The sequence below is a fragment of the Astyanax mexicanus genome, chromosome 17, assembly GCF_023375975.1.
Source record: "Astyanax mexicanus isolate ESR-SI-001 chromosome 17, AstMex3_surface, whole genome shotgun sequence".
Lineage (NCBI taxonomy): Eukaryota > Metazoa > Chordata > Actinopteri > Characiformes > Acestrorhamphidae > Astyanax > Astyanax mexicanus.
The window spans coordinates 38,231,378-38,253,263 of record NC_064424.1 but is presented as its reverse complement, the minus strand read 5'-3'; the positions used below and the strand labels follow the sequence as shown (position 1 = coordinate 38,253,263).

Here is a 21,886-nt window from a genome sequence, read left to right as displayed (position 1 = left end):
CATATAAATAACCCGTATATAGTATATAAGTTTTGACCTGATTAACATTCCGCCTGTTAAAAGCTTGCTGGAATGTGATTGGCTAATAGTGACCACAAGAGTGTCCATATAAAATTTTCATTTGGTGTACCATTAGTGCATGGGCCATAGATGATAATTGGCTAGGATGACCTTGATAGCTTGTATGGTTCTAGAGAAACAGCTATCGAGCATTGGCCCCGCCCCCTGGGGGGGTGTATGTCTACTTAAACTGACAGGGTATCTGAGAATCATGTAATGATCAAAGGACTGAAGTGGTATTAGTGTCAGGTCAAGCATTCAAAAGTTATAAGTGTTAAAGACATTTTACTGCACCATGGTAGAACTCATTTGCATATGGCGGCCATATTGTTTATAAATGTAAAGATTTTTTTAATAATTATTGAGGAGTAAGCTCTGCTGAACTGTTTGACACCAAATATGTCATGATTGGTCAAGGATCCAAGGACAAGATTTCAAAAGTAGGTTTTGCATATTATGCAAATTTTAAAAAAATATTAAGTGGGTGGAGCATAAACAAGAATGACCCAGGCGGCTGACCAGCATGAACAAGAAGGATAAATATGTTCAATTAAGCAAGACAAGCAAGATCGAATAAGTTCAGCAGAGCTTTAATTTAGAATAATTCACCTGTAGCTGTTTCACCAAATGACCACCAGAGCGCAGCAAGAGACCACATATAACCTGCTGGAAATCTATCACTCTATCAGAAAGACAGAACATTCCCTATCAGTGTGTTTCTATTTATTAAAAAGAGAAGAAAAGTCCGATTGGGCTCCAAATTGGTACTCATGATCAAGTGGTCTGTATATACATGTATGTAAATTTGTGTGTTGATAGGGTCAAAGGTTCCTGACTTCTGACCATTTAGGTTTGAAAAAAGTGATAATACAGGCTTATGGCCTACAAAATGGCTGTTGCTCTTTGGCCATATTAGAGGAAAAAAAATATCTGAAGGGTATCTGAGAATCATGTAATGATCAAAGGACTGAAGTGGTATTAGTGTCAGGTTAAGCATTCAAAAGTTATAAGTGTTAAAGACATTTTACTGCACCATGGTAGAACTCATTTGCATATGGCGGCCATATTGTTTATAAATGTAAAGATTTTTTTAATAATTATTGAGGAGTAAGCTCTGCTGAACTGTTTGACACCAAACATGTCATGATTGGTCAAGGATCCAAGGACAAGATCTCAAAAGTAGGTTTTGCATATTATGCAAATTAAAAAAAAAATTAAGTGGGTGGAGCATAAACAAGAATGACCCAGGTGGCTGACCAGCATGAACAAGAAGGATAAATATGTTCAATTAAGCAAGACAAGCAAGATTGAATAAGTTCAGCAGAGCTTTAATTTAGAATAATTCACCTGTAGCTGTTTCACCAAATGACCACCAGAGCGCAGCAAGAGACCACATATAACCTGCTGGAAATCTATCACTCTATAAGTAAGACAGAACATTCCCTATCAGTGTGTTTCTATTTATTAAAAAGAGAAGAAAAGTCCGATTGGGCTCCAATCATGATCAAGTGGTCTGTATATACATGTATGTAAATTTGTGTGTTGATAGGGTCAAAGGTTCCTGACTTCTGACCATTTAGGTTTGAAAAAAGTGATAATACAGGCTTATGGCCTACAAAATGGCTGTTGCTCTTTGGCCATATTAGAGGCAAAAAATATCTGATTTGGCTCAAAATTTGCAATCAGGATCACAATATCAGTCTATATATGTATGTCAATTTCTGTATCAATAGGGTCAAAGGTTCCTGACTTCTGTCCATTTAGATTTGAAAAAAGCGATAATACAGGCTTGAGGCCTACAAAATCGCTGTAGTTTTCCAGCCGTTGTAGAGGCAAAACATGTCCGATTTGGCTGAAAATTTGCAATCAAGATCAGATTATCAGTCTATATATGTGTATAAATTTGTGTGTTGATAGGGTGAAAGGTTCCTGTCTTCTGTCCATTTAGGTTGGAAAATAGCGATAAATAGAATAAATTGAAAATAGTTATTTTTTCACTGTAGAGCCTACTGAAGACTTATTTGGCTCATACTTGGCAAATGTGCTTCAAATGTCATTGTTAATTAGTAGCTTCAACAGTTTTGGCATGTTTTAAACTTTGACAGAGTTTTGGCCAAATAACTCCGAAAAGGCTTTCACGTACATGTTTGATCAAGGTTTATGGGCCTCAAATAGTTAAAATGTCAAGATTTTCTTGATAATTATTTACCTACAGGGTCTCAAGATTGTATCAAGACCAAAGTTATTTTGATTGATTAAGGACTTAAAGACAAGTTCGAAAAGAGCAATTTTTACTCTTTTGGCCACTGATGAAAATCTTTCCATTTTTGGTAAATATATGTAATTACAAAGTTGTAAAGGCTACAGCAAAGTATACAACTAAAAAAGAATAACAAGCCTAGGCCACTTGTACCTTTAGATATAACTGATTTTCTGCTATAGCGCCCCCTTGAGGCCAATCAACGCCATTTTTTAATGGATGATAGAAGGCCCTGAGATACATGTAGGGTATAAGTATCGTCCTGATTGGTCATTGTTTAGCATGTCAAAAGCTTGCTGGAAACTGATTGGCTAATAACGATCGCAAAAATTTGCATATCAAATTTTCCTTCTGTAAAACATTAGGACATAGGCCATAGATGATACATGCCAAAGGAGAGCTTCATAGCTTGTACGGTTCCTGAGAAACAGATTTTTAGCTTTGGCTCCGCCCCCTGGGGGCGTATGTCTACACAGATTGACGGGCTACCTCAGAATCATGTTGGCATCAACGGTCTAAAGTGGCATTAGTGTAGGTTTAAGCATTCAAAAGTTACAGCTGTTAGAGTAAATTTGGGTGTGCCACGGTAAGATTAATTTGCATATGGCGGCCATATTGTTTACAAATTTCACAATTTTTTTGATAATTATTGAGGTTGGGACTCTGCTGAGTTGTTTGACACCAAATATGACAGGATTGGTCAATGACCCTAGGACAAGTTCTCAAAAGTAGGTTTTGCATATTATGCTAAATAGCAAAAAATCTAAGTGGGCGGAGCTTAGTGGTTCTATTGACCTTTTTGATTTGCCATTAACCAAGGAATCATATAATGCAAGAATTTTTGCTCTAGCTATCAGGGCGTGGCAGTTACGAGGCCTAACGCGTTGACCTTCGCCATAGCGCCCCCTTGAGGCCGATCGGGCTCATCTTTTGAATCTGAGTAGCGGTGAGAAGTACTACCATATGACCAAGTCTCAGCCCTGTAGGCCTTACGGTTTCTTCTGCCCGATCACTTCTATGGCAGAAAAAGAATAAGAATAATAATAATAATAATAAATATAGCCGCAAGCGGCGATTTACGGGGTTCGAGCGTTACAGGCAAAGAGACCCCTGGAGGCCAGTTAGGCTTAAAACATGTTGCCGGTTGACCGGCATCGCCAAACTGGATGAGGATGACCAGCATGACCGTGAAGACCAAGCTAGATTACCAGCATGACTAATCTGGATGACAAACTTGTTGACCATATTGACCAAGCTGGAAGACCATAATGACCAAACTGGATGACCAGCATGGCAAAGGTGGTTGGCCAGTATGACCAAGCTGGAAGACCACCATTACTATGAGGACAAAGCTGAATGACCAGCAGGACCATAATGACCAATGTGAATGGCCAGCATGACCAAGCTGGATGGCCAGCATAACCAAGCTGGGTGACCAGCGTGACCATAAAGACCATAATGGCAATGCTAGATGAGTGGTGTGAGTAAACTAGTTGAAAAGCATTGATAAATTGAGCTGTAGTGTTCATCAGGTTTTATGTGGTGTCTTACTGCACTCTACTGGGCATTTGGTGAAACAAATTCAGTTCTTAAATTGAAAAAACACAAGGCATAAAAAGGGCATATAAATAACCCGTATATAGTATATAAGTTTTTACCTGATTAACATTCCGCCTGTTAAAAGCTTGCTGGAATGTGATTGGCTAATAGTGACCACAAAAGTGTCCATATCAAATTTTCATTTGGTGTACCATTAGTGCATGGGCCATAGATGATAATTGGCTAGGATGACCTTGATAGCTTGTATGGTTCTAGAGAAACAGCTATCGAGCATTGGCCCCGCCCCCTGGGGGGGCGTATGTCTACTTAAACTGACAGGTTATCTGAGAATCATGTAATGATCAAAGGACTGAAGTGGTATTAGTGTCAGGTTAAGCATTCAAAAGTTATAAGTGTTAAAGACATTTTACTGCACCATGGTAGAACTCATTTGCATATGGCGGCCATATTGTTTATAAATGTAAAGATTTTTTTAATAATTATTGAGGAGTAAGCTCTGCTGAACTGTTTGACACCAAACATGTCATGATTGGTAAAGGATCCAAGGACAAGATCTCAAAAGTAGGTTTTGCATATTATGCAAATTAAAAAAAAATTAAGTGGGTGGAGCATAAACAAGAATGACCCAGGCGGCTGACCAACATGAACAAGAAGGATAAATATGTTCAATTAAGCAAGACAAGCAAGATTGAATAAGTTCAGCAGAGCTTTAATTTAGAATAATTCAAATGTAGCTGTTTCACCAAATGACCACCAGAGCGCAGCAAGAGACCACATATAACCTGCTGGAAATCTATCACTCTATAAGTAAGACAGAACATTCCCTATCAGTGTGTTTCTATTTATTAAAAAGAGAAGAAAAGTCCGATTGGGCTCCAAATTGGTACTCATGATCAAGTGGTCTGCATATATATGTGTGTAAATTTGTGTGTTGATAGGGTCAAAGGTTCCTGACTTCTGTCCATTTAGGTTTGAAAAAAGCGATAATACAGGCTTATGGCCTACAAAATGGCTGTTGCTCTTTGGCCATATTAGAGGCAAAAAATATCTGATTTGGCTCAAAATTTGCAATCAAGATCACAATATCAGTCTATATATGTATGTCAATTTCTGTGTCGATAGGGTCAAAGGTTCCTGACTTCTGTCCATTTAGGTTTGAAAAAAGCGATAATACAGGCTTGAGGCCTACAAAATCGCTGTAGTTTTCCAGCCGTTGTAGAGGCAAAACATGTCCGATTTGGCTGAAAATTTGCAATCAAGATCACAATATCAGTCTATATATGTTTATGAATTTGTGTGTTGATAGGGTGAAAGGTTCCTGTCTTCTGTCCATTTAGGTTGGAAAATAGCGATAAATAGAATAAATTGAAAATAGTTATTTTTTCACTGTAGAGCCTACTGAAGACTTATTTGTCTCATACTTGGCACATGTACTTCAAATGTCATTGTTAATTAGTAGCTTCAACAGTTTTGGCATGTTTTAAACTTTGACAGAGTTTTGGCCAAATAACTCTGAAAAGGCTTTCACGTACATGTTTGATCAAGGTTTATGGGCCTCAAATAGTTAAAATGTCAAGATTTTTTTGATAATTATTTACCTACAGGGTCTCAAGATTGCATCAAGACCAAATTTGTTTTGATTGATTAAGGACTTAAAGACAAGTTCGAAAAGAGCAATTTTTACTCTTTTGGCCACTGATGAAAATCTTTGCATTTTTGGTAAATACATGTAATTACAAAGTTGTAAAAGCTACAGCAAAGTATACAACTGAAAAAGAATAACAAGCCTAGGCCACTTGTACCTTTAGATATAACTGATTTTCTGCTATAGCGCCCCCTTGAGGCCAATCAACGCCATATTTTAATGTATGATAGAAGGCCCTGAGATACATGTAGGGTATAAGTATCGTCCTGATTGGTCATTGTTTAGCCTGTCAAAAGCTTGCTGGAATCTGATTGGCTAATAACGTTCGCAAAAATTTGCATATCAAATTTTCCTTCTGTAAAACATTAGGACATAGGCCATAGATGATACATGCCAAAGGAGAGCTTCATAGCTTGTACGCTTCCTGAGAAACAGATTTTTAGCTTTGGCTCCGCCCCCTGGGGGCGTATGTCTACACAGATTGACGGGCTACCTCAGAATCATGTTGGCATCAAAGTTGTAAAGTGGCATTAGTGTAGGTTTAAGCATTCAAAAGTTACAGCTGTTAGAGTAAATTTGGGTGTGCCACGGTAAGATTAATTTGCATATGGCGGCCATATTGTTTAAAAAATTCTCAATTTTTTCGATAATTATTGAGGATGGGACTCTGCTGAGTTGTTTGACACCAAATATGACACGATTGGTCAATGACCCTAGGACAAGTTCTCAAAAGTAGGTTTTGCATATTATGCTAAATAGTAAAAAATCTAAGTGGGCGGAGCTTAGTGGTTCTATTGATCTTTTTGATTTGCCATTAACCAAGGAATCATATAATGCAAGAATTTTTGCTCTAGCTATCAGGGCGTAGGAGTTACGGGGCCAAACGCGTTGACCTTCGCCATAGCGCCCCCTTGAGGCCGATCGGGCTCATCTTTTGAATCTGAGTAGCGGTGAGAAGTACTACCATATGACCAAGTCTCAGCCCTGTAGGCCTTACGGTTTCTTCTGCCCAATCACTTCTATGGCAGAAAAAGAATAAGAACTATAATAATAATAATAATAATAATAATAATAATAATAATAATCAGAACAATTACAATAGGGTTTCTAGCACTACGTGCTCGAACCCCTAATAATAATAATAATAATAATAATAATAATCAGAACAATTACAATAGGGTTTCTAGCACTACGTGCTCGAACCCCTAAATATAGCCGCAAGCGGCGATTTACGGGGTTCGAGCGTTACAGGCAAAGAGACCCCTGGAGGCCAGTTAGGCTTAAAACATGTTGCCGGTTGACCGGCATCGTCAAACTGGATGAGGATGACCAGCATGACCGTGAAGACCAAGCTAGATTACCAGCATGACTAATCTGGATGACAAACTTGTTGACCATATTGACCAAGCTGGAAGACCATAATGACCAAACTGGATGACCAGCATGGCAAAGGTGGTTGGCCAGTATGACCAAGCTGGAAGACCACCATTACTATGAGGACAAAGCTGAATGACCAGCAGGACCATAATGACCAATGTGAATGGCCAGCATGACCAAGCTGGATGGCCAGCATAACCAAGCTGGGTGACCAGCGTGACCATAAAGACCATAATGGCAATGCTAGATGAGTGGTGTGAGTAAACTAGTTGAAAAGCATTGATAAATTGAGCTGTAGTGTTCATCAGGTTTTATGTGGTGTCTTACTGCACTCTAGTGGGCATTTGGTGAAACAAATTCAGTTCTTAAATTGAAAAAACACAAGGCATAAAAAGGGCATATAAATAACCCGTATATAGTATATAAGTTTTGACCTGATTAACATTCCGCCTGTTAAAAGCTTGCTGGAATGTGATTGGCTAATAGTGACCACAAAAGTGTCCATATCAAATTTTCATTTGGTGTACCATTAGTGCATGGGCCATAGATGATAATTGGCTAGGATGACCTTGATAGCTTGTATGCTTCTAGAGAAACAGCTATCGAGCATTGGCCCCGCCCCCTGGGGGTGTATGTCTACTTAAACTGACAGGGTATCTGAGAATCATGTAATGATCAAAGGACTGAAGTGGTATTAGTGTCAGGTTAAGCATTCAAAAGTTATAAGTGTTAAAGACATTTTACTGCACCATGGTGGAACTCATTTGCATATGGCGGCCATATTGTTTATAAATGTAAAGATTTTTAAAATAATTATTGAGGAGTAAGCTCTGCTGAACTGTTTGACACCAAACATGTCATGATTGGTCAAGGATCCAAGGACAAGATCTCAAAAGTAGGTTTTGCATATTATGCAAATAAAAAAAAATTAAGTGGGTGGAGCATAAACAAGAATGACCCAGGCGGCTGACTAGCATGACCAAGAAGGATAAATATGTTCAATTAAGCAAGACAAAAAAGATTAAATAAGTTCAGCAGAGCTTTAATTTAGAATAATTCACCTGTAGCTGTTTCACCAAATGACCACCAGAGCGCAGCAAGAGACCACATATAACCTGCTGGAAATCTATCACTCTATAAGTAAGACAGAACATTCCCTATCAGTGTGTTTCTATTTATTAAAAAGAGAAGAAAAGTCCGATTGGGCTCCAAATTGGTACTCATGATCAAGTGGTCTGTATATACATGTATGTAAATTTGTGTGTTGATAGGGTCAAAGGTTCCTGACTTCTGTCCATTTAGGTTTGAAAAAAGTGATAATACAGGCTTATGGCCTACAAAATGGCTGTTGCTCTTTGGCCATATTAGAGGCAAAAAATATCTGATTTGGCTCAGAATTTGCAATCAAGATCACAATATCAGTCTATATATGTGTGTAAATTTGTGTGTCGATAGGGTCAAAGGTTCCTGACTTCTGTCCATTTAGGTTTGAAAAAAGCGATAATACAGGCACGAGGCCTATAAAATCGCTGTAGTTTTCCAGCCGTTGTATAGGGAAAACATGTCCGATTTGGCTGAAAATTTGCAATCAAGATCAGATTATCAGTCTATATATGTGTATAAATTTGTGTGTTGATAGGGTGAAAGGTTCCTGTCTTCTGTCCATTTAGGTTGGAAAATAGCGATAAATAGAATAAATTGAAAATAGTTATTTTTTCACTGTAGAGCCTACTGAAGACTTATTTGGCTCATACTTGGCACATGTGCTTCAAATGTCATTGTTAATTAGTAGCTTCAACAGTTTTGGCATGTTTTAAACTTTGACAGAGTTTTGGCCAAATAACTCTGAAAAGGCTTTCACGTACATGTTTAATCAAGGTTTATGGGCCTCAAATAGTTAAAATGTCAAGATTTTTTTGATAATTATTTACCTACACGGTCTCAAGATTGCATCAAGACCAAATTTGTTTTGATTGATTAAGGACTTAAAGACAAGTTCGAAAAGAGCAATTTTTACTCTTTTGGCCACTGATGAAAATCTTTGCATTTTTGGTAAACATATGTAATTACAAAGTTGTCAAGGCTATAGCAAAGTATACAACTAAAAAAGAATAACAAGCCTAGGCCACATGTACCTTTAGATATAACTGATTTTCTGCTATAGCGCCCCCTTGAGGCCAATCAATGCCATATTTTAATGGATGATAGAAGGCCCTGAGATACATGTAGGGTATAAGTATCGTCCTGATTGGTCATTGTTTAGCATGTCAAAAGCTTGCTGGAAACTGATTGGCTAATAACGATCGCAAAAATTTGCATATCAAATTTTCCTTCTGTAAAACATTAGGACATAGGCCATAGGTGATACATGCCAAAGGAGAGCTTCATAGCTTGTACGGTTCCTGAGAAACAGATTTTTAGCTTTGGCTCCGCCCCCTGGGGGCGTATGTCTACACAGATTGACAGGCTACCTCAGAATCATGTTGGCATCAAAGGTCTAAAGTGGCATTAGTGTAGGTTTAAGCATTCAAAAGTTACAGCTGTTAGAGTAAATTTTGGTGTGCCACGGTAAGATTAATTTGCATATGGCGGCCATATTGTTTACAAATTTCAAATTTTTTTCGATAATTATTGAGTTTGGGACTCTGCTGAGTTGTTTGACACCAAATATGACAGGATTGGTCGATGACCCTAGGACAAGTTCTCAAAAGTAGGTTTTGCATATTATGCTAAATAGCAAAAAATCTAAGTGGGCGGAGCTTAGTGGTTCTATTGACCTTTTTGATTTGCCATTAACCAAGGAATCATATAATGCAAGAATTTTTGCTCTAGCTATCAGGGTGTGGGAGTTACAGGGCAAAAGGCGTTTTGCTTTGCCATAGCGCCCCCTTGAGGCCGATAGGGCTCATCTTTTGAATCTGAGTAGCGGTGAGAAGTACTACCATATGACCAAGTCTCAGCCCTGTGGGCCTTACGGTTTCTTCTGCCCGATCACTTCTATGGCAGAAAAAGAATAAGAACTATAATAATCGGAACAATTACAATAGGGTTTCTAGCACTACGTGCTCGAACCCCTAATAATAATAATAATCAGAACAATTACAATAGGGTTTCTAGCACTACGTGCTCGAACCCCTAATAATAATAATAATAAGAAGAAAAATCTTAGCAAAAACAATAGGGTTCTACGCACCTTCGGTGCTTGAACCCTAAAAATAATAATGAACTGTAAAACTATAAAAATACAGTTTATAGTAACATATATGACCATAACTTGAATGAATGCAAAAAATGAATGCAAAAACCTATGCCACTTGTTCTTGAAAATGTTTTATGGGGTGGTCTGAACAAATACTGTCTAAATAATAATTTATATATATTAATTAATAATAATTAATTTATGATTTGTTGCACTTTTTTGCATCAAATAATTAAAAGTAACTGTTTAACTTTTACTCAAAGTACATTTTAAATTGAGTACTTTTTTACTTTTACTTGTAGATTTTTAAATGGGTACTTTTACTTTTACTTTTTACTTTACTAATTTTAGCAAAGTAAAGGTACTTTTACTTTTTCAGTTCTTTAAAATTTTTCAGTTCGTTTTCCACCTCTGCCCATTCCAAAATATTTAACAAAATACTACACTACACTTTATTCCAGTGAGTGCTGCCCCAACCCAGATATAATGCACTCTTAAATTAAAACTGCCTAGTTTAGACCCTGGAACTGTACAGAATCTGGAGGACCCTATTACACTAGAGGAGATTGTAGATGCAATCTGCTCTATGAATAATGGAAAAGCGCCAGGCCCCAATGGCTTTAGTACAGAGTTTTATAAAAAGTTCAAAGAAAAATGATCTTCCCTTTTTCTGGAGGTGTTTGAGGAATCACTAGAAAATGGTTATCTTCTCCCAACTTTTACTCAGGCAGCAATCTCTCTTTTACCGACCCATCCGTCTGCTTTGTAACGAGCATAAAATTCTTGCAAAAGTGCTGGCCAAGCATTTAGAATCAGTCCTTCCATTAGTTGTTTCAGATGACCAAACTGGCTTTATTAAAGGCCTTCACATTTTCTTTAAGATTCGTAGGCTTTTAAACTTCCAGCTTCTCTAATGTTCCTGAGGCAGTTATTGCATTGGACGCTGAGAAAGCGTTTGACCGTTTAGAATGGGAATACCTCTTTTCGGTCCTACACAAGTTTGGCTTTGGAAATATTTTTATATCATGGGTCAAGCTTTACTACACCACCCCTTCAGCTGTATTAATAGAAAATGTACTACTAGAATATGGGCCTGTTATGCCCAGCTTCATTTGTTTTAGCTTTGGAACCTTTGTCTATATACAGGTATTATATGTCACAACATAGAAAATAAAGTCTCGTTGTATTCTGACAATCTATATATTAGTCACCCCTCACTTTCATTTCCTGCTGCTCAGATTATGTTTAAAGTGTTTGGCTTCCTTTCGGGATATAAGTTAAATTTTGATGAGTGAATATTTTCCTCTTAATTTTCTTACAGTCCGATCAGCTCAAACCAATATCCCCTTCTGACTAGCTCAAAATAGTTTTAGATACCTTGGTATTCATATAGCTCATACATTGGCCTCCATTCAAGAATCTAGTTATTCCCCTCTTATGTCCTCCATTAAGAGAGACTTTCAGAGGTGGAGTACTCTCACTTGCTGGTAGAATTCAAAGTGTCAAAATGAACATTTACCCAAATTTTTGTTTCTGTTTTAATGCCTTCCAGTATTCTTGCCTAAATCTTTTTTAAAACCCTTGATAAGGCTATTATAAATTTAGTTTGGAAAGGTCGGAAAGGTTCCTTGAGTTGGCAAACTAACTCTACAGAGGCCCAAAAACACTTTAGTTTCCTCTCAGCTTCAACCTTAATCCCGATTGGGAATTAGTTCCTTTAGAGACCTGTATGATGATGAAGCCTTTCACAGTTTCTCCGGATTGTGTTTTAAATATAACATCTCGTGCACCAATATGTTTTGATACTTTTAAATTAGCTTTTTGCCCCATTTCAGCAGGAGTTACCTTGGGAACGCCTGTTAACAATTCCTGTTAACTTAAAAGGGTTGATATCACAGTTTTATAGTATTCCTATGTCCTTTACTGATTTCCCCTTTGCAGTTAGGTCTAAATGGGAACAACAACTCGGGTTTGCGATTGAAGAGGAGCTTTGGAGCAAAATATTTGAATAGTTGGATAGGTTGGATAGTATTAAATTTTGCACTTCTTTTAGCTAAGAGAAGAATTCTTCTTGGGTGAAAAGCCTCTACAGCAGTGTTTCTCTAACACGGCACTCTTTAAATGTATGCAAAATTTCAAGGCAACCCAATTTACAATGTATTAAAAAAACATATACTCTCCATCCATCTGACAGCAAACACACACAATGTGTGATTATTAAGACAGAGAGGGAGGTAAACGAGACTTACAATCAGTGGGAAACCTGGCCTTGGGACAATGCACACAACCACCCATTCTGTCCCTTTCTCTGACACTTTTTTACACTCCATAATCATTTTCTCCTGTTGGTTATGCTGACTTTTTTTTAAACAAGTAAAATACTCTGCACCCGTGGTGGCTAGCGATGAGCGGTAGGTTGTCAGGTGCTTTTTGAGCTTGCTTGGAACCATTGCTTGGTTTGACAATTTCATACCACATTCCAGACACAGAGGGAGAGGGCAAAATTTATCCCCGGTAAAGACGAAGCCAGACGAAGTAGCTGTCATCACACAGTCTTTTCTTGGTCTTGCTGCTGGCCTCTGCTAAACTCTCTGCTGAACTAACACTGAATTGAAGAAGTTGATGGCTCCGGCTCAGAGTTATCTAAGGGTGTACTCACACTAGGCAATCCGAACCGTGCCCGGGCACAGTTACCTCCCAAAGCACGGTTCATTTGGCTAGTGTGATCGCTCCGAACCGTGCCCGGGCACGGTACGCTGAACCGTGCTCGGGCCCGCTTGGAGAGGTGGGCCCGAGCACGGTTACTTGGACCCGGGTACAGATGCAGTGTGAGCGCAAACCGTGCCCGGGCACGGATCAAGATGACGTCAGTGATGCGACGCTACTGTAAACGGAGGACGTTTTATACACAATTCTGCATATAATATTTTTGAAAAGGGTTCTAAAGAGCACCATAATGGTTAGTGTTACCCATAATAAATTAGGACTACTATCTACAAGTCCTAAACAACAAACACATTTTATTATTACTTGAGTTTTATGTTTCGCTCCTTTGGTCACTATTTATGTATATAGCAAGTACGTCTCTTACCTTACTGATGAACGTGAATTGTAGTCCGCGAGTAAAGCTGCAAATTTCTCCCTGGACGTCTGCTGCTTGTGTAAAAACCTTCTTACACGTGCAGCACGATTAGCAGTAAATCGCTGTGTTGCACAATCAATGAATCTCTGGTTCAGCTGCGTATTTGCACGCCCAAAACGACTCCAGAGAAACAAAAACAACAGTACAATCCTGAAATCTATTGTTTTGCGCGCGCATACTGTTCTTCAAAACAAAAGTCACCTGTTGATGACGAAAGCGTGCTCGGGCACGGATCGTTTAGCGCAGTGTGAGTGCAGGCCTGCGGGGGAGTGGGGAGGGGGCCGAACCGTGCTCCGGCACGATTCAACCCAACCGGGCCTAGTGTGAGTACACCCTGATTTAGCAGCTTTAAAAAAAAAAAGTTCTATGCTGGCTTGAGTGCTTCACACAACTCTCGCATTGCATCTCGTGGGTAAAAACATTGTTTATGTGAGGTTTATGTTTACGTGCAATGTGTCCCAATTTAGGGTCCGCATCCTTTGGAGGCTGTATTCAAAGGCAGATTGTGTCACAGCTGCGCAGTAGTACACCGCCTGCTTCTGTGGGTTGCATCCTTTAGACTATCCTGCCTGTGAATTGGGTCACACTCAAACACGCGCTGACTCCGGAAAGAAAATATGCATGAGAGGCACAGTAATTTGACGGCACCCCCGATGAAGGCAGACATCACCCTGGTTGAGAAACGCTGCTCTACAGCACCCTCACATGCTCTGTGGTTAAAAGATGTAATGTTCTTTCTCAATTGAGAAAAGATTAAATTTAGTATTTGTTTTTGATACTTCATATTGTATCCTTTCTATTAGTCAAACAATGTTGTTAGTATTGTAGTCAATGTTTGTTTCTTTGCTAATCTACAACTGACTTTATTATCTACATGTATGCGTGTACATTTATAGGTGGGAGACTTGGGAGGGAAGGATGGGGTTTTTGGGGGAGGTTGGATAGCTCTTGGGGGGGTTGATTTAAGGGTTAAGGAATAAATTCATGTTGTGAATGTAACATTGAAAGTGATCAATAAAGGGAAAAAAAAGAAATAAATGGTATTTATATATTACTGCTATTTTAAAGACTTTGGGTAAATGCCCCAGGTTAAGCATTAACAGAGGTTTAATTATATCTGGTAGTATCTGTTTTAGTAATTTTGTGGGAACTGCATCAAGTGTGCAGGTTGTGCTGTATGAAGAGGAGATAATTTTCTCTAGTTCTAGCTGTGGAAGTGGGTTAAAGACTTCCAACCTAACTTCAGTAACAGGGTTTTGTTCTAGATCAGCCAGACCAGATGACAGAGAGGATGTGCTATTTATCTGTTTAATTTTATCCTGAATGTCCGTGACAGATTCTTTAAATAATACATATCAAAATACCACAAAAATTACATCGTTGTTGTTTCTTATTACGATAAATACCAATATCAAATTATTGTCCAGGCCTAAGTGGAACACTTCCAGTTTGGTTGATTGCCAAATTTGTACTAATTGTTTGTGACGTGTAAGTTTGATTGTGGTACCACGGTGCAAGCTTTTTCTATCTCTCTTTTTTTGTGTGTTTAAGTGAGACCGAAAGTTAGTTTGTCTAGTTCTACTGGGTCTGCCAGAGAGTACACTATGGTTGATAATGGTTAAATTGGTTAAATTGTGTGGCTGTAGAGGGTGTTATTGAATGTTTCATAAAGTAGCTGGGGGATATAGGAGTATTATGACTACGATGTAGCTTAAATAAAGAAATAAGGTAAGGATCTAATGCCCGGTAAGTAACAGTTGCTGCTGGTGCCCCTAAAGGAGTAGCTAATTTCATGTGTCATAGTATAGTCTCTCCTATCACCAGAGTACTTTTAACAGGCTCCTACACTGCAGCCTCAGTAATGCAGACTTTTGCAGTTGCTGGTGGAATGTTTACCTGGTCAGATTTTTCAGTCCTTTTCTCCATAACTACATTCTACAGAAAAGAGTGCCATGTGAAGCTGCACCACCTCCCCTAGACATCGTTAATGACCCGTGCTGTAGTCTGAGCTATAAAGGCCTTGTCTGTGTGATTGCAGGTCAATGTGCATGACTGCAAGATATGAACGCTATGAAGCTAACCACGTCCTGTTCTAGTAAGTACACCAGGAAATGACACGCATCTCACCGTCTCTCTTTCTTTCTCTCTCTTTCACTGTCTCTCTTTCCCCCTTGCTCTTATTCTTTTTCCCCCCTTTGCTCTCTCTTTCTCCTTCACTCTCTCTCTCTCCCCCCCTTTGCTCTCTCTTTCTTTTTCACTCTCTCTCTTCCCCCCTTTTGCTCTCTCTTTCTCTCTTCCCAGCGCTTTCACTCTCTCTCACTTAAAATGCTTACTGCAGCAAAGTGACCTCCATTATTTGACTTGTCATAACAAACGTTATCACTATTGCCAAAAGATTAATCACATGCACATTGAAATTGATTAATGCTCAAGAAAAGTAATGCGCTACAATGTCTGAGTTTTCTAGTGAGTGCAGTAGATTAATACTCTTTCCAACCTGCTGCACTTTGTTCATTATTCAGAATGATTAATAGTTTGCACAGCGCTGGTTTATTGAGCTTGTTGGACTGGAAGTGCTATCCTGGGTGCTACCTGGCAGAATACACTCTGCCACAACCAGTTAGTCCTCAACTCAGGAATGATCTGAAATCAACCATAAAAACAACTTATACAGTTTATTACATCCAGCTAAAAAAAAAACAGTGTTAGAGATGTAGGTTAATTTACCACAGCATGATTTAGATAAAACTCCAACGTGAGAAATCCCAGAACATGAAATGATGACCAATGAGTCAGAGCTTAGAATTTAAAATATATTAAAGTTTACTGGAAAAAATGTTTCAGCATTATATATATATATATATATATATATATATATATATATATATATATATATATATATATATTGCGGCGTGAGGAGGCGGGGGAGTTGTGGGTCCGCCCCACGCCAGAGCGCAAAGCCATGCCTGTCTCAGCTGGCCCGCATGAGGGCTGATTGAGCCGCCAGTTGAGACAGGCATATATACTCAGCCTCCGCCATCATTTGGGAGGACTTTGACTGGGGAGCTGAGGGCTGAGGCTGCACGGACTCGTATTTAGCCTTTAAAGTAAAACTAAGTAATTCTACAGACTCTAGAGCCCCATTGGGCTGAGTTATGTTTTGAGTTGTTTTTGGGTGTGGTGGAGGGCATTTAAAATAAAAGGTATGATTTGAGTTCATTTACTCCCCGTGTCTGTGTATCTCTGTGAGCTTCCTCCTTCCGGGTCACAGTGGTCACGCCCCTAACCCCAGGGGCCTACCACAATATATATATGGGAGCAAAAAATAATAAATATATTAGAAAAGAGTAAACGTACATCTACGAACACATAGTGTAACAATATCTCAATAGGTCAACACATTCACAACCCAGAGAGAAAGAAAGAAGGAGAGAGAAAAAGAAAGAAAGCCAGTCGAGGGAGTGATGACCCTTCAGACTTCATCCAAGCAGTTATACATTTATGCAAATGACATTTGATTGGACAGAATCCATCAATATGATTATGACAGCAGAGTCCAGTTAACAGCTTGTTGTCCAGTTTCAATGACGTGATCAGCTCCAGATCTGTGTCCTTCATGAACACAGAAAACAGTCCTTGTGTTTCAAACAGTCCTTAAGTGGCCTAAAGTCTGTGAGAAGATGAAACGGAGGAAAAGAGTGGATGGAAAGATCTTCTGGCCTGTGTGCGACTTTACTGCGTGTAGAACAGACATGCGCTGGCTATCTGAGGAGAGGTTCCCAGCACTTCACTCAGATAGCTTGTTGTCTCCTAGTTTATATACACTGGTCCCAGAACAGCAGTGAAGCTTCTCTGCCACTCAGGGTCACGTTCTCCTCACAGCTCTCATTGTTGATAAAAACACTCTGACCTTCCTGATGCCTGGAAAAGTACAAACAACCTCCAAAGCCTTGTGTCATTGTGACAGTTAAAAAGAGAGCAAAGATCATAAAGTTATTTAGTGAATTATAAAGTGAACAGTAAAAAACAATTGTATATATAAATTATAAAATAATTAAGAATAAGAGTGTGAAGGTGTGGTCATCACCCTTCAGAGATCAACAACAGTTACTGTTTAGCCCCGCCTCACCTCCCATTCTCCTCTGAATTTCTAGAGAAACACCTGCTGATTTTTGTGATGTAATCAAGGCTGGGTCATAGTGCTGGGTGATATAACAGAGATAAAAAATTAAAACTGAATAAAAAAAGGCATTTTTTTACATACTGCCCTACCACTAGAGGCGCTGTCAAGCGCTGTGCAAAACAGCACTGCCAAAGAAGCAGATACAGCTCTTTAGCTAACACTAGCCAGTTAGCATAACAAGCTAACACTCTGGAGTAATGGTAGCTCAGCTCTGTGGAGTCTCGCACTGTTCTACTCAGAGAAAAATGAAAACAGCACTTCATCTGAGAACCTCCTGCTGCTGTTTCTTGCAATATGTTTCTCAGCAATTTTTAACTCAGAAAAGAGAGGAATGGAATTGCGCCATCAATCCACAGCTCGGAAAAAGTTCCTCTCGTCGCCCAGATGAGCCCAAAATCGGTCCATGGTACAGAATCATTTATTCTAAGGTGACCAAACGTCCGTATTTCCCGGGACATGTCCGTATTTCACGTCCTGTTTTTTTTTTTCAGAAAGTGAGGAAATGTCCTGGTTTTAAATTACCTTCATTGGACCAGAGAACAGTGGAGCACTCCCACCCCCCCCTCACCACACACACACAATGCTCCACCCCTTAACATCCCCTTAACATCCTTAACATTGTTAACTGGAGAGAGAAGGGAATTGTGGCTCATTTAATTTTTTTCTTCATATATTGTGTAATTTTGTAGGAAAAGTAAACCCAATAGTAATCAAAGCCTTCATTTAAGGCCTTATTGTTTTATAATACATGTACTCTCCACAATTATACAGAAAGGGTACTGTAGCCTTTCTGTCAGCTCCAACCAGTCTGACCTTTCTGAGTAAACCCAGAGACTCTTGACCTGAAGATAGCAAAAGGTCAGCCCGTCTGACACCATACCATACTCAAAATCACTGAGCTCACCCTTTCCTCCATTTTGATGTTTAATATGAAGATTATCTGGATCTGCTTGCTTTACATATGCATGTAGCTGCTCTGGTGATATACTGTCTTCAAAATACATTTTTTTTAGGTTATAGCAGAAAATGCTCTCCTCATTAGTACCAGTTTCATTGCTTCTGTGTGTAGCAAAGACCTGACAAAGTAGAGCAGAATAAGTTGAAACTACTTTCAGAGGCCAGTTGGCGGCTGTAAGTGAGGCATAGTTTTTAAACTGTAATTACAGATTCAGCCATCCAGCCATTTAGTGCTACTCCAGTTAATCAGCTTGTTGTGTGTGTCTGTTTCAGCCCTGATAGTGTTTCTACATGCTGGTACATACTGCTGTCTGGATCTGTCTTCGTGAAGGAGCACATGTACTTGGCACGGTGTTGGTATGTACCACTTAAAATGACTTCAAATGATAATACTGCAGGATACGGACAAAACACCTCAGTCACTGTTACTGTTACCCCAGTTACTGTTACAGTGAGCTTATGATGGGACATGGTTTTAAAATGAGGCTGCATTGCTTATCTTTTAATCCAGTGTGGATTCTTCTTGGGTTAGTAGTAATTAGAGTAGGGAAATATGGCCTAAAAACAATATTTGATTTTTTTTTTTACCAAATTTAATTTAGTTTTTGATTTTACCCTATTAGTACGAAAAGGTACAGATGACAAGTGGCAACAAAGAAGTGATTGAAAACTAGGCTCACCTTAATTTTGGTTTCACTTAATTTTCTCTCTCTCTCTCTCTCTCTCTCTCTCTCTCATATATATATATATATATACACTGCTCAAAAAAATAAAGGGAACACTCAAATAACTCAATATAACTCCAAGTAAATCTAACTTCTGTGAAATTAAACTGTCCACTTAGGAAGCAACACTGATTGACAATCAATTTCACCTGCTGTTGTGCAAATGGAATAGACAACAGGTGGAAATTATTGGCAATTAGCAAGACACACTCAATAAAGGAGTGTTTCTGCAGGTGGGGACCACAGACCACTTCTCAGAACCTATGCTGTCTGGCTGATGTTTTGGTCAGTTTTGAATGTTGGTGGTGCTTTCACACTCGTGGTAGCATGAGACGGACTCTACAACCCACACAAGTGGCTCAGGTAGTGCAGCTCATCCAGGATGGCACATCAATGCGAGCTGTGGCAAGAAGGTTTGCTGTGTCTGTCAGCGTAGTGTCCAGAGGCTGGAGGCGCTACCAGGGGACAGGCCAGTACACCAGGAGACGTGGAGGAGGCCGTAGGAGGCCAACAACCCAGCAGCAGGACCGCTACCTCCGCCTTTGTGCAAGAAGGAACAGGAGGAGCACTGCCAGAGCCCTGCAAAATGACCTCCAGCAGGCCACAAATGTGCATGTGTCTGCACAAACGGTTAGAAACCGACTCCATGAGGATGGTATGAGGGCCCGACGTCCACAGATGGGGGTTGTGCTCACAGCCCAACACCGTGCAGGACGCTTGGCATTTGCCAGAGAACACCAGGATTGGCAAATTCGCCACTGGCGCCTTGTGCTCTTCACAGATGAAAGCAGGTTCACACTGAGCACATGACAGACGTGACAGAGTCTGGAGACGCCGTGGAGAGCGGTCTGCTGCCTGCAACATCCTTCAGCATGAACGGTTTGGCAGTGGGTCAGTAATGGTGTGGGGTGGCATTTCTTTGGAGGGCCGCACAGCCCTCCATGTGCTCACCAGAGGTAGCCTGACTGCCATTAGGTACCGAGATGAGATCCTCAGACCCCTTGTGAGACCATATGCTGGTGCGGTTGGCCCTGGGTTCCTCCTAATGCAGGACAATGCTAGACCTCATGTGGCTGGAGTGTGTCAGCAGTTCCTGCAAGATGAAGGCATTGAAGCTATGGACTGGCCCGCCCGTTCCCCAGACCTGAATCCGATTGAGCACATCTGGGACATCATGTCTCGCTCCATCCACCAACGTCACGTTGCACCACAGACTGTCAAGGAGTTGGCGGATGCTTTAGTCCAGGTCTGGGAGGAGATCCCTCAGGAGACCATCCGCCACCTCATCAGGAGCATGCCCAGGCGTTGTAGGGAGGTCATACAGGCACGTGTAGGCCACACACAATACTGAGCCTCATTTTGACTTGTTTTAAGAACATTACATTAAAGTTGGATCAGCCTGTAGTGTGTTTTTTCACTTTAATTTTGTGTGTGGCTCCAAATCCAGGCCTCCATTGGTTAATAAATTTGATTTCCATTGATGATTTTTGTGTGATTTTGTTGTCAGCACATTCAACTTTGTACAGAACAAAGTATTCAATGAGAATATTTCATTCATTCAGATCTAGGATGTGTTATTTGAGTGTTCCCTTTATTTTTTTGAGCAGTGTATATATATATATATATATATATATATATATATATATATATATATAGGAAAAAAATGTTTTTTGGTGTGCTGGTGCTGCCTTAATTCTGCTGGGAGTAGGGACTTTGAATAATTTGTTGTGCTGTTCCGTTAGAAGCAAATCAAATTAATTCAAATTTATTTGTATAGCATTTTTTAGTGGTGTTGTCATAAAGAACCCCCAGTGAGCGCGGAGGCAAGGAAAAACTCCCTCAGAGCTGGAGGAGGAGGAAGAAACCTTGGGAGGACCAAGACTCACATTTAAGGAGGGACCATCCTACCACTGGTCAAATGGCTTTTAAATTAATAAAAAAAATATATATATTTATTTTTAAAAAATCTATACATCCACGAAGGTTTTATATATTCAAGAGTATAACAGCGGCACTAATGGAAGCAGTTAGAGTTCATGTAAGCTTGGATGTAATCAGTAGTGGAGAGTAAGATGGATGATGAGCAGCTGATCTGTGGTGGTGGATGGAGAAAAGCTGACTTCAGAAACCTCCATCAATCTGGCTGACAGGGGACATGAGATCCTGAAGGTCCAACATCCATCGGTATCGGGTCAGACAGGTGGGCAGTCAGTAACTCTGAGGAAGGCAGAGAGATGGAATTAGTTTTGACTGGATTTATGTAACACAGAGAATATAAAACATTATCAGAGTGTGGCTAATGACTTCAGCAGATCTGAGTAAAACAACCTAACTAAAGGCAGAGAGCCTGTGGCGTGCAGTGAATATAGTGGGTACCCCTTCTGCTACCACCCGCCCAACTCCCCCTCCCCTGCCCGCCCGACCGATACATTGATAAATACTACAATAACTATATATTCTCTGTCTTGACTTAGTTATATGAACTTAAATACACATTAACAGCCCACAAATACAGCTACAAACCACAAAAGTATATAATAGACCCAACAATAAATGCTTAATTTTCCTATATATATTTATTTCTTGTGTATGTTACAACGAACCCCTGGATCTGCAGCCTTATCTAAAGGGAAAAACCTTATTTACCAAAAGCTAGACCAAACAAGTAAGTTTTTAGTCTAGACTTAAAGATTGAGACAGTGTCTGAGTCCCGAACATATTCAGGGAGATTATTCCAGAGTTGAGGCGCTTTATAAGACAAAGCTCTTCCTCCTGCAG

The 21,886-nt window shown here is 39.7% G+C and overlaps 1 protein-coding gene across 9 annotated transcripts in view; it reads left to right on the top strand.

Annotated features, from left to right (window-relative positions):
• LOC103043076 (rap guanine nucleotide exchange factor 6) overlaps nucleotides 1-21,886 on the top strand; it is a 296,213-nt gene that overhangs the window by 73,691 nt on the left and 200,636 nt on the right. For 6 of the 9 annotated variants that reach the window (XM_049466446.1, XM_049466442.1, XM_049466440.1 and 3 more), the window contains exons 3-4: nucleotides 15,282-15,338; nucleotides 18,657-18,740. The exons of 2 other annotated variants lie outside the window; for them this stretch is intronic. In XM_049466446.1, the coding sequence (XP_049322403.1) occupies nucleotides 15,282-15,338; nucleotides 18,657-18,740 (141 nt within the window). The remainder of the gene's footprint in view (nucleotides 1-15,281; nucleotides 15,339-18,656; nucleotides 18,741-21,886) is intronic. One more of the 9 variants, XM_049466444.1, reaches the window with a different exon arrangement.